Source organism: Prinia subflava, chromosome 3 (assembly GCF_021018805.1).
Source record: "Prinia subflava isolate CZ2003 ecotype Zambia chromosome 3, Cam_Psub_1.2, whole genome shotgun sequence".
Lineage (NCBI taxonomy): Eukaryota > Metazoa > Chordata > Aves > Passeriformes > Cisticolidae > Prinia > Prinia subflava.
In genome coordinates, this window is record NC_086249.1 from 40733352 (window position 1) to 40753112 (window position 19761).

The 19761-nt window shown below is 35.1% G+C and overlaps 1 protein-coding gene across 2 annotated transcripts in view; it reads left to right on the forward strand.

The window, feature by feature from the left end:
* The window catches only part of NBEA (neurobeachin), a 458593-nt gene that overhangs the window by 280114 nt on the left and 158718 nt on the right, over window positions 1-19761 (forward strand). For both annotated transcript variants that reach the window (XM_063394796.1, XM_063394797.1), the window contains exon 40: window positions 12042-12185. In XM_063394796.1, the coding sequence (XP_063250866.1) occupies window positions 12042-12185 (144 nt within the window). The remainder of the gene's footprint in view (window positions 1-12041; window positions 12186-19761) is intronic.

Here is a 19761-nt window from a genome sequence, read left to right on the forward strand (position 1 = left end):
AGATCTTAATAGTGAGAATAATTAAATCTAAAATACTAGATTTAACTTGGTCTTCTTTATAACATTTCCCACCCCACTCCCCAAATCATAAATATGTTCTCATTAAATATATCATTAATATATCTACCATTATAGTGATCTTTTTTCTTAAAACCCACTGTAATGCAATGAAAAGCACCTTCAAGATGTAGATGGTAATGGGATTTGATTAGGTAGAGTACTGAACACTGCTGTGTTGAATTGTTCTGAGCACTCAGTGTCTGAGCTTCTGCTCTCTGACTAGGTCATGGAAATGAGTTGCAATTATATCCTATCAGTACTTTGCAGTCTCTAAATATCTTTTGCCTGTCGTATGTTATTTCTAGCATAGGAATTTTTATGGCAGCTTTATAATAACTTTTAAGTACAGATTCATTAAACAGTCATTTTTTTCTAATTATTTCCTCAGTTCTTGAATGTTAGAGGCTCTGTCTTTACTCTAAATCAAGTTTTTCACAGAGCTACATAGGATATGAAAACTTTTCCCTCTAAACCTCTGTGCTGGGTTTCAGATGTCTTTCCTCTGAGATTTTTAGGTTATCAGGCATGACCTGAGTTTTAGCTGCTGTTATAGGTCTGAGCTGATAGATTTTACTGCAGAGCTTGCTGGCTTTTTACCAGCAGTTCCCATAACTACCTCACTCTTCATCTGAAAATATATAATCCCAGAATGTTCTTGGAGTCATGAAACTGGCCTGCAAAACTGTTCCTAAGATATAAAAATTGCAAACATTGTCATTCTCAGAATTCTAGCTGCATTTTTCTCCCTACCATAGTTAAATTGTCTTGTATAAAGAATACACAATATCTGCCTGTTCTGCCAAATGAGAGTAAATTATTTACCAAACCCAGTAAGTTGCTATGATGAGAAATGTTTTCAAACACATGTAGACATTGTATTTGTTCTATTTATTCATTTCTATATCTATTTGACAAAGAAATAGAAGTTCTTGACCCATGAATATTCAGTGAATCACATAGAAACATTTCAGAAGAACATTCTGTCAGTGAAAGTCTAATAATAGTCCTTCAGAGTCCTTCAAAGCTGGGTGAATGTAGGTCTTGGGACTTAGGTTTTACCATGTGCTTTTCTAATTTCCTATTTTCTATGCTTTAAAACTCTGTGTTAAGGAGTAACAGCAGTTTAAAAATCTCCTGTGGCAATAGTTAAAACCACAAAGTACTCCTTTTCTAAATTTTCTCCACTCTTCTTATTCTTAATGTCTTCACTGCAGGATTCCATTCTCCACTTTGTATGTAAGTGGGAATATTTATATCATTTATAATATATAAATTATATCGTAATACATCAATTGTGTTTTCTGCATTATTTCAGCAGTGGTGGAACATTTGCATAAGGATAATTAGGAGATCATACCATAGATGTAAAAAGACTTTACTGTCCCACTCTTTCTGATGGTCAGGGTTGACATGACAGGGTTTTAGGCAATGGGCTCAGGTTTTTGTGGGCCTCTGGGCTACTTGCAAGGGTTAAATCAACAGAAGAAGAGTGTAGGAATCTCTTCAGTATAGGTGATTCCTTGTCTTTCCTAAAGAAAAGGAAACCGGTATGTACAGACTTTGAAAATAAAGGAATGAATTTTCAGAGACAGTCTACATTTTAAGATGCCTGAGTTTCTACTCATCTTTTTACATTGCACTACTTAACATTTATCACATAAAATCTATTTCAATTATATCACATGAAAATTCTTGTAGGAATCTTATGTCTACAGTAAGATTTGTACACAAGAAATGAAGACTTAGATATCTATGCAATGGCTATTCCATATCCTTACAAGTAGAGTGAATTCTTCAATACCATTTATTTTGTGTGTTTCATTTTTTTTAGTGTTAATTTAGAAATACAGACAAAAAGTGATGAAATAAACTGGATTTTCTTGTGAGTTTCAGTGTGGTGCAAGTCACAGGCAGGGATAAGGATGCACCTTGTGAAAGAAAACCAAATACATCTTATGGAAAAAGATCTCAAATACAGTGCTAACCAGCATGATAAGAAAAAACCCTTGTTAAGAATTCTATCAGCCAGCATATTATGCATGTTTCCAGTTGTTTAAATTTCTTTTTCATGTCATGTGCATTACATCCTTACAGTGTGCCTAAAGAGTACATCTCCTGGTGTGTTTGCATAATGCCCCGAACATCATCTACAATAGTTATACTTTCACAGCTGAAAGAACTAAGCATAATACTCAAAAAATCTTTTATTGGTTTCCCTTTTGCCAAATAGCACAAATCATTCAGTCCTATGCCCTTAAAAAGCTGATCACATCGTCTAAATGACATCTCAGCTCTCATCTAAATGGAAGATAATGTTGCTAGTGCTTGCAAATTTAACATAAGCATAGAAATTTTGCAACTATCCCTGCAGCTGCATGCAAGGTTTGTGCTCTCTTGTAACATTTGTGAAGAAGAAGGAAAGATGTCACATACCCCACGTGGCAGCTTAATGGAATGTGAAATAAAATACTGCTCTCCTTTTTTCTGTACTGCTGACTGCTGTTAAGATTTCTGTGGTTTAGCTCTTCTTAATACACACTCAGGCCTTCTACCTGGGACAGTGATTGCCATCCACCCATTTCAATTATCTCATTGAGCTGTTTTAATGATAGACCCTCAGAATCTGTGTTATCTTTCATGTCTTGTGTACTACTAGTCTTTCACTCTTCATCTGCTGCTCTGCATGAAATAAGGATGTTCTATAACTGCAGCTATTTTTGCTTTTTTTTTAAAAAAAGTAATAATTGAAAAAAAAACAAAAACAAAAACAAAAAAACCACAAAACCAAACACAAAAAGTATAGAGTAAAATTCTGTTCCAAATCAAGAAAATAGCAAAGCTTTGATTTTAATTTGATAAATAATTTCTATATGGACAGATAACTTTGATAGGTAACTGCTATTGCTAGATAATTTCTAGCTTGGAGGAGCTTATGTATTTTCAGCAGCCTGGCCTAAGCAGAAGGGCTGTCTACTGCTACAAGAGGATAGTCCCTTAGCAGCTCTAAGATTTAAACACAAATATCCCAGTGCTGGAGCAACAATGAAACCTCACAAATGTGCATATCCTGTGGGTGCTGCCCTTTGTCTGGTGTTGCTATAGGCATTGATCTATGCTGAAATAGAAGCAATTCTTCCCACCAGTTACTTTAGCTGCTAAGTGAAAACCAGTTCTGAAGATGTGGTAGTCTACATCTGTGAGGAAAAAAAATCATTTGGACAGATAAAAAACACAGTGCAGCACATTGGACCAGTGAGTTTACTAGAAAGTAAATCTAGATGTTCTAATGACATTTTTATATTGAAAATTTTATTATTTATATATAACATTGACAGTCCTTTAAAGAAACATTCTGTTATGTGAGATTATGTCATGTTTAGGAGATTTTGTCTGTGTAAAGACTTCCTAAGATGGTTTTCCTGTATGCCTCAGAAGAGAAGAGTTTCACTTGAAAAGATTACCATTCCAGAAAGATAAAGTAATTTCAGATATGTTGGCAAATGAGTCTCTCAAAAAAAATTTTTAAACTTAATTCCTACACATTCATTACATACACTAGAAAATGATATTTTTTTTTAGCTATCCTATTATGTCTCTGTACAGTGGCTGTTTCCAAAGAGCCAATCTTTTTTGGATCTGAGAGCAAAAGCTTAAGTGATGAGGGGCAAAATTACCTTCTACCAAAGACATAATCACTCATGGCCACAGAAAGGGAGAATTAAAAACTTGTAAATGTGTAGTATGCATTTTCTTTATAAAATATTCAGGTTTGGAGCAGTCAGATAATTTGGAGACTCTAATTTTTAAATATTAGGTAAGGGTTAGAAATGTTGGGGTACAATACTCTGGTTAGGGAGGTAAGATCAGATTTTATAGAATAATAGAGTGGCTTGAGTAGAAAGGGATCTTAAAGATAATATAGTTCCAAATCCCTGTCAATAAAGAGGGTTGCCACTTTCTTTTCATGGAATTTCATGAAATGCCATGCCATTTCTTCCATGTCACTGCATTATCAAGTGTTTGTATTTCCAAAGAGCATTTAATTTCTTTCCAATTTTCTTTTCTTTTCTTTTTCAATTCATTTCTTTCCATTTTCTTTTCATTGTTAGCCTTTTCAATTAGAATTTTTTTTTTTTGGTGATCAGCAAGCAAAATTAAGGCCAGCATATATGTGGGTGCAGTTCCTCAGTATGGAGTGTGCCAGTTTAGAAGACTGACAACATTGATCCTGGCTTTAGGGTCTGCAAGCAGACAGTCAGAACATGTTTTTTCCTAGGGAATGTACGCTTAGGAACTAATCTAAAACTTTCCAGACATAATCCAGGCCTCAACATTAAGACGTGACACAGGCATATTTTTCACTTCTATGTCATCTTGAAAAGATTTTATCAGATGATATGTCAAAAGCATAGAATGCCTCGTTTAGCAAATTTATTTCATTGTTTCATTATCATGTCATACATATTGAAATTCAATCACCTTTTATTTCTTGCCTTATTAATTAGATGTTACTGTTGGAATAGTTTGGTTACCCTCTTCAGTGGCCTGTCTTAAGGAACCTTTGCTTACATGTGAATATCTTGAATTAAGAATAAATGAAATTCCTTTTTGCTGTCAAAACCAAATTGTGAAAACACATTGCATGGCTTTGGAAATCAGTACACTCTATTAGCAGACCTGTCAATATAAAAAGTGCATTCCATTTCCACCTCTTGCTCTAATAACCTTTTCTATGTTACTCAGAGGCAGTTCACATAATCAGAGTATATTGTCAGCTTACTGGAGTTGGGGAAGCATGAAATGAAAATCGCGTTAATATTGATCCAATTCTCTTACTTGCAAGTGTCCTTGATGTCCTTTCCACTGAGCAATAACTGCTGGTGTGATGTAGATATTTTCCTCTCAGCTATTACTGTACCTTTTTAAAATGGCTAGAAACACACCTAGGAAAATTTTATTGCTCTTAATTATTTTTCTTGTGTGTCATCTTTGCCTGTTGAAATTATCCACAGAAGAATTTGGTTTCTTTCTGCAATTTATCAAATTCCAGTATAGGCCAAAATGCTGCCCTTCAAACTATCAGGGATTTGTAAAGGTTGTCAGTCATGAAATATGAATCCATTCCTCTGTGTACAAGTTATAGTGGCAAACTACATCTTAATCCAAATATAAACATTTGACTGTTGTTAGTTCCCATTAGAAGGAATTCCTCTGGTTCCAGTCAGAATGGGGACTGCCTTTCAGGAGCCTGAAAAGCGTTGGAACATTTGCTGGACTGGGAATATCTGACTCTGTCAGATGCTGGCTGTTTATGGTCAGTGCTGAATCAGTGCAGAATCCCTCTCATACTCTCAGAAATCCTGAAATCTCAAATGCATATAATGACAATCTTGACAGCTTCTAAAAATAAATTTCATGACCACTCTGAATCTCAGTTTTCCTATCTGGGAACCAAAAAAAAATAGTGCTCAACATGGTACTTTAACCTTTATTTTTGTGAAGGACCATTTTTATTAATACAAAAAATTTTGATTACGAGTATTTTTTTTAAAAAAAGTCCCCAGCCTCATCTCAGAAACATGTTTATTTTGGCCTTGCCTGTGTTCTCAATCTCCTCATTGCCCTAGTCTGCATCAGTCTCATTTTACAGTGCAAAACGTCTGACAAAATACAAAAAAGGAAAACATATAAAGAAGTCAAGTATTTATTTACAAATTACTTATGTGAAGAAGATAATTTGGTCAGATATTAGGTATAAAAATTAGAGAAAATTTGATGGAATGTCTGTGATTAAATTTTCAGGTATTTATCCATTATAGAAAACAAAAATTGGTTTTACTTTTGGTGGAAGTAATTTCCAATACAAATACATGCAATTTTTAATTTCTATGCAATTTTCATAGTTTTTCTTCCTCATGTCTTCAAAGATCCCTAATAATGAAAATGTGATTTAGATTTCTCTGGTTTTTATTAAATCTATTAAAACCAGCCTTCCTTTATCAACAGTCACTTCTCTGATTCTCTGGAGAAACTAAATTATATGCCAGTCAAAGCTGCCCGTTCCAGAAACACATTGCAATTTAAATAACAACCCCAGCAGGCACAGGTGGGGACAGCTTATTGGAGTTGGCTGTGATGTGCCAGCACTGGGCTGCTACGCAAAGCCAAAAATTCAGTCTCTTGTGCAGACTTAGGGACAGCCAGAGCACATTTCCCTTGGAGTGGGCACAGCCTGAGGAGGCCTGGCTCTGTGGCCCTGCAGGAAGATGCTCGGCTGAGATAGAGTGGTCACCATGTCGATGATTTAATCTTACTGGGTTTTGTAGAGGTCACTTTACAGACTGCCAGGCAGCTGCTCTCCATAACTGTGACCGCTGCGCGGGTGCCGGTGCCTAATCAAGTTACTGAAGATTAGCAATGAAAGCTTTATGTATGTTGGATTACATAAAGCAGGAAGGCAGATTATCCAGCAAATCTCTTTTTTCTAAGTATTTTCAACTATTATTAGTGTCGAATTAACAAAAAATGTAGATAATAGTGGTACGTTTTCATTTTGTCCATAAATAAGCTTGATTCTTCCTGTAAAAGTTAGTTTGTACAATGAAACTTTTTGAAAAAAATCTCTCTCAAGAAAATACTTTGTTCTTCCAAATTCTGTTGATAAATTACATTTCACCTGTGATACAATTTCATGGTTTACATCATGATCTGTCAGACAGCCTCATTTGAGGAACTAATTCTGAATTCCTTTATTTAATAAAGTCGTGGAAACTACCTTATGGGATGAAAATCCAGCAGGAAAATCAGTGTTCTACAGACCAGTACATACTGTGAGATCTGTAAGGAGTAAAAAGCAAGTTTACCCTTAAAACTTTCTGAGCAGAGCTAAGCTTTGCAAAAACTCTACTTTAGCCACTATAAAAGAGCTTTTAATTAAATGCAGCATTTTACTGTAAAGAGAACAGACTTTACTTATGTCAAATGCTCCTTTAGAAGCCACATAAAACTGTAAAAGACAGTATATGAAAAAGGTTTCTTATAGAAAAGAAGAACACCATCCCATGAAGCAGATTTCCAGATGTTTGGAAACATTAGAATTTCCTGTCAGTATATTTAGGTAACATTAAAATGAGGTTAACTTTCCATTCTGCCATCTCTCTTCAAAGATCAAAGAGCACTCACTACATAAATTGCCTTATCGGTAATTCGTTGAAGTAAACTATGGAAACAACTTTATAAGAAGCAGTAGTCTCCTTTTGTTGGCTGCAGTATTACCAAACAAGCTTTTATTAAAAATAACCATATTTTTGACCTCATATTTCAGTAAATGAAAAAAAAAAAAAAAAAATAAAACACTGTATTTGGATATATAGTAAGTAAATAGATGAGAGAGTTAGAAAACCCCTTAGTGTGTTCAACAAATCATAGTAATTCATTTAATTTTTAAATTAAATAAATACATGAACATAAATTAAATCAATAATATACTGTGTTTTAACTGCTAATTTTAAAATTTTTCTTAGGGACAGTTTTTGTGGATCTGGACCCTTACAATATGTTTGAAATGTAGATTGCATCCCTAGAACCTGTTGTGACCTACAGAATGCATCAATTTCTTTGAAAATAGAGACTCAAAAATTCAGATAGCATAATAAAAACACCCACCTTACCTACCCGTTTCATGAAATATTGCCTATATTAAATACTTCTAGTGGCTTAGCTGAAAATTAACATGAGATTCTCCTGTTCTTGTTAGGGAAATTTTTAGGTTTTGAGGGATTGTGGTAATGGTTTTTGTGGTGCTTTTGTTTTTTGGGGTTTTTTTAAATTTTTGGTCGGGAGAGTTGGGGTATTTGTTTGTTTTGACTGTTTAATAATTCTGTTTAAGGAAAGCAATGCTACTAGAAGAGAGATTAGTACATTCTTGGCAGTACTGAACAAGTTTACTGTGCAGCTCATACAATCTTTCAGACATAAAATACACACCTTCCCATGGATATTGAGGTTTTGGAGAGCAATGTTGGTTGGTTTCTTTAATTTCTTTTTAAAAAGTGAGCTGTTTTCAGTTATCCTGAAATGACTGTAGAAAGACAGTTTATAACATGTGCATTTACCAAAATAATCAAACAGGTGTAATGAAAGCAGGATTTTTTTAACAGCTTATCTAGTCCTGTGCATACTTCTTTTTTAAATATGTTTAAGACAGAGCTTTTACGCTTCAAGAAAGCAGGTCACCAAATTCAGCTGGACTTGAGTGCAATGTGGGTGACTTATTGCCTTCAAAATCTTTGCAAAATGTAGTTTTAAGAAATACTTTGCTGCTTGCTTCAAGGCTCCTTTCCAAACCCCAGTCTATCCTTTAAGTCTATCCCTTAAAATATCCCTTAAGAAGGACCTTGATAAGGATAAGAACTGATAGCATCTGCCAATTCTAGTTCTGTGCCCTCCAGTGCCACAACGTTGCTTTCTTGAAATGGCACCTAGTTTTGTTTTATTTTTTGTTGTTTTAATGCAATTGAAACATATTCTAATTAGACTTAATGCAGTTTCATTTAGTGTCTTTAAGACACAGGCTCCTTGTGTGCCTAAACTTTTGAAATTAAATGTCTGGCCATAGATTTAATGTCCTAGTAATTTTGCTGAAGCTTTGAAAAAAAAAATTGAGTTTTGATTTTTTTTCCAGCACACTGAAATATCAAATATTCCTTTATTAATTTCTCCTTTTTATATCACTGTTAACAATAAAAGACATCGTTTTATGTCATATAATTTTTTATTCAGTTTGTTGTCTGGTTTTAAAGAGACAAGTTGTTTTTCTTCTTACTCTTATTTGAAGAGTTTCTCTTGTTTTAAAGTCTTTTTGAAGTCATCTAGAAATATAAAAATAGAACATCTGTGACAGATCTGTTTTGAACATATTTCACGTTTCAGGATCCAAGGAGATCTGGTGGTCTGTGGTATTAGCTTGTTAATTTCTTGATGAATGGGTAGAAAGGCCACGAAATGCACTCAGTACAGCACGTCTTCCGAAGATAGATGATCTCAAATAAATTCTATTCCCAATCAGTTTTTGATTTGTTAGGTGTTAAACCATTTCTTTGTAAGGACAGTGTTTACAAGCCTTGTAATGAGACAGCCCTGTGAGACCTTACTCTTCTTGCTGTAATTTTGATAAATGGAACTCTAATTCATAAAGGATATAGTGATTGAAGGGCAACTCCAGGTCCTGTACACTTTCATTTAGATAGATGTTTGGTACAGTACAGCAAAACTGAGGTGCACTCAACAGAGTGATAAATTTTAACAATAGCCTAACCAGAGGGGTTTTTTTCCATCAGGACAAAGAAGGATTATTTGTTATATTTCATAGAAATAAATGTATTTTTAATATTGTAAACCAGAATGGGTTTTATATGTATTTGTCTTGTTGCTAAACTCCAAATTTGCCAAACTAATGTAATGCCTTCTACTCTACCATGTTTCTTACACCTGTGTCTAGCAATATTTCTGTAATCTGGTATACTCATGACAAGGGATTTAGAATATTCTGAATCTCAAGTTGTTTGGATGTAGTTTAAATGTTAGTAAGAATTTGGAGCTTGGGACTTTCTTCATGGTAATTTTAAAAATATATTTTTATGCATAAATAATTTTATAGAATTGTCATTAATCGGTTACTGCAGAAATTATTGACTCTTACTCCAGATTAGTACTTTTTAATTAGTTAATTTGGAGATTATCACATTTTATAAAGCTCAGAAACTTACACAAAACTGATTAAAGCTATCAAAAAGGAAGAGAGTGGTGTTTTGATGCTTTCTTCCTCCACCATGTTAGTTCATCTCAGGCCTGGTCTCCCTTGGTGTCACATACTTCACAAGAGTTATTATTTGTGTCAAATGATGCTCAACTCCCTTGCTATAAGCAGAAGAGTATCAAGATCCTGACCTATTAATTTAATATGCACAGCAATTCTGATGTAATGCAACTGAAAGTATGTTACAGCATGTTACATTTTGTGGGTTTTACCTAACTCCTACCATTCTTGCTTCCTTCTGTGAATAAGGAAGAAAAAAAATACAAACCAACCAAACGAAAAATAATCCAGAACTTGTACTAATACTGAAAACTTTTCCAACAATTACTTAATTGAACCAGTTTTAAATTGATTAAATAATTATAGTTAGTTGAGTTAAGTAAAAACCTTTGCAACTGAGGTAATGATCACAGCCTAATAACTGAACACAGCAAAACACAGCAAATTAAAATACAGCAGCACTGTCTTAATTGCTATCAGAATGGTCCTAATGGAGACAACAGCAAACAAGTCCCTAATTTTGAGCTTGGTGAAAAACATAGGGTTTTGCTTTCTTGTTTCTCTTCACCTTTTCGGAGTTTCAGAATGTAGTTTCAGAAATAGCAATTGAGATAATAGCAATAGTATCCTAAAGGTTAATGTTAGGCCACGTAAAACATGAGTTATCTCAGCTTGTGATGAAGTGGCATGTTAGAAGGGATCCTCAAACTGAGTAAACACACCCACAGAAAGATATGCCTCCAATAAATTTTTATTTATGTGGTGTGACTCTCTTGTGCACAAACTAATTAAAAGGCTCTAAGTATAAGAGTAGGAGGTAAAATCATAACATCTTCCCAACTGCTTGTAGTAACAAAACTGCCTGCTACATCAATTCCATTCCATGTATCTATCTTTACTAACCTGCTTACTCTATTCCTCTTAGTTGTCCTCTGTTAATAGGGGGCCATGAGTCTTACTGGATTTTACCTCAAAATTTTACATCTGCCATAATAGTTTTCATCCTGTTTAAGTTCAGACATTGTGGAAGACAAAAAACAACCACATGTGCATAATTTTGCCTATTTTCATACTCATTCTGTAGCTTAGTAGGAAGCAAATTTCCAAATTATCCTCCAAAAAGAGAGAGATCGTTTAGGGGGTTTATTTCTTGATTGACTGAAGTGGAGATGGCAAGGTCTTGTATGGTCCAGATGAAGATGCAGGGTTTCCTGTTGAAAAAAAAATAGAAATCTTTCTTGCCTGAGGATATTGTGAGTCCGTAGTACTGAAAATAAAACTTATTACTTCTTCCCAGCTAAGAAAGAAATAGTATGAGATACCACGAGGAGGTCACAACAGTAACATGAAAGGTATTTATAATATAAAATCTAATTATGATTCTGTCATTTGACCATACTAGGATTTTTTATATCGTAAGAATAAAATCAGGCAAGTTCCAGTAAGATATTCCCAAAATGCAAGAAGCTAAATTTTCCACCATAACAAACCATCAGGCTGAATAGAAAAAGCCAGCTATAGTCAAGAAAAATTAATATTATCCATGAAAACCTTTAGGTAATTGGCACATATCCATGTACCACCATTTTTACTGTGTTGCTTAAAAACAAACACACAGGTGTGCACCAAAGTTCCCTCACCATACTTGTCTTTTTTCAGTCTTTTATGAATCTCTGCATACCCTACCATGCTGTTACTGTGTATGAGAGATAAACCAACTCCTACTTCACCATCCTGTCCCTCCTATCTGAAAAGACAAAAATCCTGAGAGATTTTGATTCCTGAAAGCAGCTTCTTTATTTAGAGTCTGTGGCTTGTGCTCTCAGGTCAGACAGAGTCAGGGCACCAGGAACCCAAAAGAAATTCCTACTGAATTTGTTGCAGGTGGAAAACTAATGGAACGAGATTGAACACAAAGTAAATAGCAATTATTAAAACCAGGAGAGTCTTTGTGGAAAAGTTTGTATTTTATTCAGGACAGGACAGAAAACAGAATAGGACTGCATATTTTGTAAACCTTGGTAAAGTTTTAGAAAATGTTCTTTCCTTTTTTTTTTGATAAAGGTGATTTATACTGTAATGTTTTTGTTACTTGACTGTCATTGTTTTATATTTAAAATATTATTCAGGTAAAATCACAACATTTGTAACTTTTTTTTTTTAGGCACTGAAGAGGATGTAGTGAAGTCAAAGAAAACTTTCAGAAGTCAAGCTGTAGTAAATCAGAATGCAGAAACAGAGCTTATGCTGGAAGGAGATGATGATGCTGTTAGCCTGCTCCAAGAAAAAGAGATTGATAACCTTGCAGGTAATTATACTTTTTATTACAACTAAGATAACTGTCAAAAGGGTCTTTTAAGCTTGTTAGTTCTTAACTTTTATAGTTCATGTCTTAATATTGACAGCTAAGCATAAAATGGCAGATGAACAGATTCTTTGTATTTCAGATTTTATTGCTTCCTCTCTACTTCCTTGAGGTATGGCCAGTGATTAAAAAGCATTTGCCCATTGTAAGAAATAGCAATACCTCAAGTGCTTTTATTAGTGAGGGTGACTTGTTGAAAAGTTTGTAAATATCAGTGTGACACCTCCTTTTTTGTGTGTGCTGTATGTTAAAATGTAAATGTGGGCTCATTCCACAAGTCAGGGTTTTGTGAGTCAGAGAGTGCTTGTGCCTGATCCCAAGTGCCACGCAGGCTGTGCAGAGACACCTGCCCTCCTGCTGGCACCCAGTTCTCTCAGCGATGGAGCTGAGGGGGATCTGCAGTATCTCAACCCATCTGTCACAGCGAGAGAAAGAGCTGCCTGTTTTAAACAAGGGCTAAGAGAGAATGGAGCTGTAACCAAGCTATGAACTTTGGGAGCTAGCACATGAGCTGGGAATGAACCCTGTGTAAATATGCACGAGAGAGCCCTTCTGTCCTTTCCTGGGTGAGAGAGTGCAGTGAGATCTGTTTCATCTGTTTTCCAGCAGATTCTGTTACAGCTCTGTCTTAGAGGTGATACTACCTTTCCTGGGAAGTAGTCTGGAAAAAAAGGGCATGTTGAAAGTTAAAAATGCACTCTCTTCTCAGATGGGATAAAGCTGAGAAGTATGAAATGGGATATGAAAAATTTTAGATTAATTTACTTAGGAGTATCTTTATTGAACTACTCCACTAAAGGAGAGTTTTGTGATGTCATGATTTTTTTCTGCATTTACTGAATTTCTGAAATAGCAATCTTTGCTCCTGCACTTTCTTCTGATACCATAGAGAAAAGATGTAGCAAAGATCATAAATAGATGATTAAGAAAATAAAAATAAAGCCAAAGCAAAACAAATAAACAAAATGAAAAGGCAAAAAAACCCCAACAACCACCTACAAGGAAGATAGTCTCACACTTTAGAACTATAAAAGAGCAGAGAGGGGGAAATAGATGCTTTTATTTGGGAGCAGGCATCAGTTTATGATTATGACAGTTAGTATGTCAGTCTGCTTGCTTTCTCAATCTGCAGCTAACTGCTGCTGAGACACTTTTGCCTAAAGTCAAGAAAGTAGTGCATCAAGCAGGACCATGAGTGGGATAATTTGATCCATGTCCCTTTCTCTTTTAGAAGGAAAACTCACTGCTGCTTTGGCTAAGTTCTTATATCTAAGAACAGTGCTTCCGACTAAATACAGAGTAGTTTAAAAGGATGTTTAGAGGCTGAAATATGTGTTTGAATTGAAATACTGATTAAAACTGCAAAGTGAACATGAGAAATTCTTACCTAGTCCGGAAAATCTCTCTCAGACATGAAGTTCTTCTCTATGCCACAGCACTGACATTTCATTCAAACACACTGATGCAATAGTATTCCTATAGCTACACCCCTCTGCAAAAACCTAGTATTTCAATGTCTTCTTAAGAATTAATGTGCAATTTATCCTTTCACTCAAGACTGCTGCTGGATGGCATCCCCTGCTCCCTCAGGACATGGCACAATCATTCTAGTCCTTTGCTTTTACCATTTGTAAAACTGGGAGATATTGTCAGTATTGCAAAAGCAGAAACAGAAAGTAAAGAAAAAACCAAAACTTTTGAGATATTGACAGGATCCCCTTGTGTTCCCTGTCAATGCTAACAGAGCAAGCAAACTGCTTCCAAGTGTGGTGAGGTGATGTGACACATATGGTACCAAAACCCGTGAGCTTCTCAAAAAGAACCCACACTCCACTATCTCAGTTTTACTATTAGATAAACTGCAGCGTTTGCTACTCAACTCTCACTCATCTTTGGAGGTGATGTTAAGAGTTAATGGTCATGCACAGTATCATACATGTTTTCTGTAAATTTTGCATGGGTAAAAAAACCCTGAATTCCATGATACCCTCTCTTTAGCTGCTGATTTTGCATACAATGATATCACTGGTTTTCCCAGTTTTCAGTATATAGAATGTGGCTCTGAAACTTGAGTCCTATAACTGAAATCAAGAAAAGCAGTAGGCAAAGGAGGTGGGATTTTTGTCGAAGAAGGTTTGAACAATCTCTGACAGCTCTGAAGAGCAGGTCCCAATAAAGCCATACTGTCTGCTCTTCTCTAATTTTAAAGAGTTATATACATTTAGTGTATGTGATCTGGAAATCTTTGAGATCTATCTGATTATAGTATAGCACAGCATCATTTATATCTAGTTACTGCTCACAGTGAAATGACACATAGGAATTTCTATATTCAGATATGCCTCCAATTTAACTTTAAAGCTTAAATCAATTCAAACCTGATTTACAATGATTTGGATTGTCTCAGTAAGAGATAGGAATTAAACAAAATCTTTATAAACCAGGTTCCAATTGATTTAACATTGTCCACATTTAACTAGAACAATTTAGCTTTGTTTATTCCATGAAACTAAGGCACATTTTAAACAGATGAGGCCTTGGGTTTTAGAAAAATTTTAACTAAGAGGATATAAATAATAAAATATTTTGATTTGTGAACTTAAAACTGAATAATAAAAAGGAAAGTTTGAAACAGATTGAGATTGTTCATACTAAGTTATCTGTGCATACCTTTTGTTCCAGAGACTCTTTATAGTTTTTCATCAACCATGTGGCACAAATCAATGTAAAGTTCGCTTTGATAAATTGCATATGGGATGGAGAATTTTTAAATAATTATAGTCTGAATATTTTTATTATATAATCTTAGTATTCCATATGTTGCAATTGCAGTTGGTCAGATTTCATTATATTAAATAACATTTTAATAAAATAGGAAAATCTGATTCCATGTTATTATGGTCTTAGGATTATGACTTATAAGTTTGCATCACAATTTTTAACAAAAGCAGTATTGAAACTGTCTTACAGTATGAGCAAAAGATGTTGTGCTTGTTTTAGCATTTATGTATTAAAATATTTTACGTGTTTCTGTTTCAGTTTTATCTCCTTTTCTTCCCAGACTGTTCACTTCAAGAGGCAAGTCACATCTCTGTTAGAACTAATGATTGAGATAGCCCAGTCAATTTTAACAGTTTCCTAATACATTGTGAATCTCTGGGTAATACAGTCAAATCCACTGTAGTGACTGGATATTACTAACTCTTGTCCTTTTCCACTTGTATTTCCTAATGCTTCAGTAGGGCTCTTAAATAGTTATCTTTTCTCTTAAGATCCTGAGAATGTAAATTTGCTAACAGTTTGTTTCCCACTTTGTAGGTGATTTTTTTTCAAAATGAAAAATATGTGTGCGTGTTCTAATATTATAAGCTTGCATTTTTACAGGGAGATACAGTCTAGTAGATATGCAGCTTTAACAAAGTTTGTTATTTGGATTGGTGGTTTGTTTTTTTTTTAAAGCACTGATCTTGCATTAAAATAGGTCATTAAAAATAAACATTGATCTAGTCAGGTTTTATGAATTCTATATTTTAGGAAGACACTCTCTTCTCTTTGTTATGAAGATGCATTTCACTTGCTGAGACTTGTTTGTATGCATTTGAGATCAGAATTTAGCCTTTAATGATATTTTTGAAAGATACATGTTCTTAACTAGAGCTCATTTCATCTATTTTGTCAGAGAGGTGGTGACAGCAACAAATATGCCCCAGCCAAGCAAGGGATCCTTGATGGAATCTTTTGTTACTCTCTAAAAGAGTATTTTCTAGGAAGAAAGAAAGGAAATAAAAATAGGAGGATATGATGCTTTGAGTTATTTTAGGAAGACAAAGGGCTTTGGCAGGCATCTGGTTACTTGCGTGGGCTCAATCAACTCAGAAGCTGACTTCCTCATCAGCCACAGTGAATTACAGCCTCACAACACTCTTGCAGGAATAAATACATGTTATTTGCTCTGTTTTATGAGCAGACTGAGCAACTCACCCAAATAAACACAAGGAAAGCCACTAACTGCCATTAACAAATTTTAGTCTTATTGTATCATAACCTTCACCACAGAATCTTCCCTTCTTGTTGGACATCTGCCTCGAGGTGGAAGGAGCCTCCCTCCAGTGCAAATGGGCTGGGAATTTTGAGACAGATGCAGCATCCCAGCACTGCCATAACTTTTAGCAACTTTGAACATCAGAGTAGAAATATTTCTATAAAGCAGCGCTATTACAGATAAACAAGAGCTGATCTTCCATCTGAGCCAGCAGGAGTAGCGAGTCCACACTGGCCTGAGGGCTAAATGTGAACAGCCTTCTCTCCAGACGTCTTGGGATTGTGCTGAGTGTATTGACTTACTGCCCTGTGCTAAGGAACACACTAGGTCAGGGGGATTTGACAGCTTGTATTATTATTAATGAGATATAAGACCTTTCACTTCCAGGTCATCTGTTTGAAGTCCAGACAAAACTGGAGGTAACCAAACATTATCAACATCTGTTTTGTGGCCTATGCAATATAAACCTTTTGTCTCATTTCAGACAAACTAACAGAAATCATCATAATTTTGACCAACTTCCAAATGAAAAAATATTTGATGCTGTCATTAGATGAAATTGGAATAGTCCCAAAAGTTGTACTACATAGAATTACAATTAAAGTTGTATAGCAGTACAAAAAAAAATTTAAAGAAGATTAATAACTTTGCCCATGGAGGAATTTTCTATTCTAGGTTTTAACACGCAGCTCATTTACATTTCTGAAATTGAAGTCTCTCATAGGACCAGATGCAACAATAAAATCACTAACACATCAAGGAACTGCATCTAAAGCCACAAAAAAAACTTGTAAAATAAGTATTTTTTTAATGGAAAATGTATATATTTTTGACTCTTTATACATCTTTTGATGTATAATATGCCTTTCATATTTATACACATACATTTTGAGTTATGGTAACATTTCTTTTGGCCAAAGTCTAACATGGAATTTTCTTTGCAAGAGTTGACCAGTATAGACAGTATCTGGTAAGCAAAGCTTTTTGAAACTTTTTCTTACCTATTCCTAACGAGTAAAGGAGGAGCATAGTTCCTTGAGTTTTCTTCTGTTGCCATTCTCAAAATTTTAATGATATATGTAGTATCATTTCTATTGTTTTTGTTAATGGACAAAACAGTTAGTCAAATAGTAGATTTTCTTAATTTAAAAAAAAAAAAAAAGAACACAACCTTGAGCCTCTACTGAGAAGGCAGATTTTCAAATCATTAGATTTTTTTTCAGGCATATAAAAACAATTTTTTTGAGGCTAACCCTGAGAAATTTTTGTTGCATTATCTGCTGTTAGAGCAATAGATTGAAAGAAAGGACCAAATAGCATAGCTATTGTCTCCAGCAGTGACCACAGCCTTCTCAGGAGGTTTAGGGATAGAGGAAAGGAATCATCTTCGTCCTTCTCCCTCCTGGAGAACAAAGCACGACAGTGATTCCAAGGGCGATCTCATCTTCCCTCTCCAACCCTTCTCCTCCTGCCCTGGTGTGTCCTCTCCCACAGAGCTGGGAGAGCTCTGTTGTCCATCACATTCTCTCCTCCTCCTGCAGCAGTTGCCATCCACACACCAGTGGCTCTGATGGTCTGGAGCGGCCCAGAGGGCAGAAAGCAGCAACCATAAGGGAAATACAGCAAGGACTGTAGCAAGTACACAGTGGTGCTTCCTAATAACTCTCTCTCAGCCTCTAATAGCTTGTATCTCCAATAGTTCCAGAGCCAGAGTTAGTCATTATTTGCTTGCTTGCTTCCTTCCTTCCCTCTTTCTTTCCTTCCCATTTTATCTCTCTCATCTCTCTCTTACGCTCTCTTACTTTCTTTTTCTCTCTATCTGGAGGTGGCTAAGGCACCTTGAGCTTTGCCATACTTTATCTTTTCTTCTTTAAGAAAGTATATATCTGTATGTGCACACAAAAATAAGTCAGTTAAGTAACAAATATAAAAGTTTCAATAGAAAATACAAAAAAGTCTTAATATTTCTCCTAGCTTTTCAAGCTGCCCCATGGAAACTCTTCACGGCATTCAGCATGCGCTACTAAGTAGGGTTTTTTTCCTTTCAAATGTCATTATTATTGCAAATTAGCATTCAAGATAGGAATTTCATTGGGGCAGTTGCTTGTCTGGGAAAGTGATGAGAATGTGGAAGAAGAGTGATTCCATTTCCCATTTTATGATAGATACGTAACCACATAAGTCTTTTACTTCCAAACATGGAAATTTAATTCAGCTAGATTTCCATAGTTTCTGTTTTTTATGTATTCAGATTTTGATCCTCAAGTCTAAGTATAAGAAAGAAAAACATATTTGTATGAGTTTAATTTGGAGTGTAGATTCAAGCATAAATGGAAAACAATTATACTTTTGATATGTAGTTGGCTTTCACACTGAAAAAGGCCCACAGTTTCTATAATGTACTATTTTTAGACAGCTCAGTGTTTATTCATTTTTTCCATATTACTATCCAAAATATCTTAATATTTTATAAGGTGGTTGTCAGTCACATATGATAGTGCTCCTAAGCACAGCTTTGAAGAACTCTTCTCTTTGTACCTTAGTACACCCACTCTGAGCATCTTTAGCATTTAAAATGGCAGCCAGATTTCCTGCTTTCCAAGCTTTAAAATTAAATCAGTTCATACTCTGTTGGATTGTATTTATGAGTGGCTCTGAGAATGCTTCATGTGTTGGTACTGTCCACTGATACCAGTCTATTTAATTTTTTTCCACGATTTGCAAAACTCTTTTTACTTGGAATTTCTAAGGCTGCAAAATAAAACTACAGTGGAGCCTATGGCTTCGCAGACCTATAGCTTCTCCCCTTTCCTGAGGTGCCACACCTTGGATGGAACTGGTTAATTCATCAAAGGTCAAGCTGATGAGCTACCTGATATACAGGAGATTGTGGAAAGACAGGCCTAGACATAAGGAAACGCCATCATTTTGCATCTTATTTCATCTTCTCTATGCAATTGTTTCTCATGCAAAAATCCACTTATTCGTCATAGGAACGCATTGGGACTGATCCACCCTAGATTAGTTGGAGGAATGTATCCAGAACTGTATTGACAGTATCTATGTTTAAACTAAGCACTTTCATTGATCTTTGGACAGGATTTTATTTTTTTACCTTTCTTTTTTTCCTCTAGTGTTATAAAAGCAAATTAAAAGATCAGTCAAGAAGACATTTTGGTTAGTCTTGGTTTAATTAACCAGAAATTGTACCAGAGTCAGCCTCGTCCCATGCTTTTAGCTTGGCTTTCTAAAGAAACAAGGTTTGTGTAATCACCCTCTGTTAGTCTCTATCTTTATAGCTTCTGAACCGAGAAGCCATTTGGAACAAATTTTTAAACAGGAGTAAAGACTTGTGAAGCAATAAATTTTTAGCAATGGAATCAGGTCATTAAGGAAAAAAGCCTGAATGACAGAGCCTGCCACATCACTTCTCCTTTTAGGGTGTACCAGAGGATCTTTGTGGAAGAGTCTTCTGAA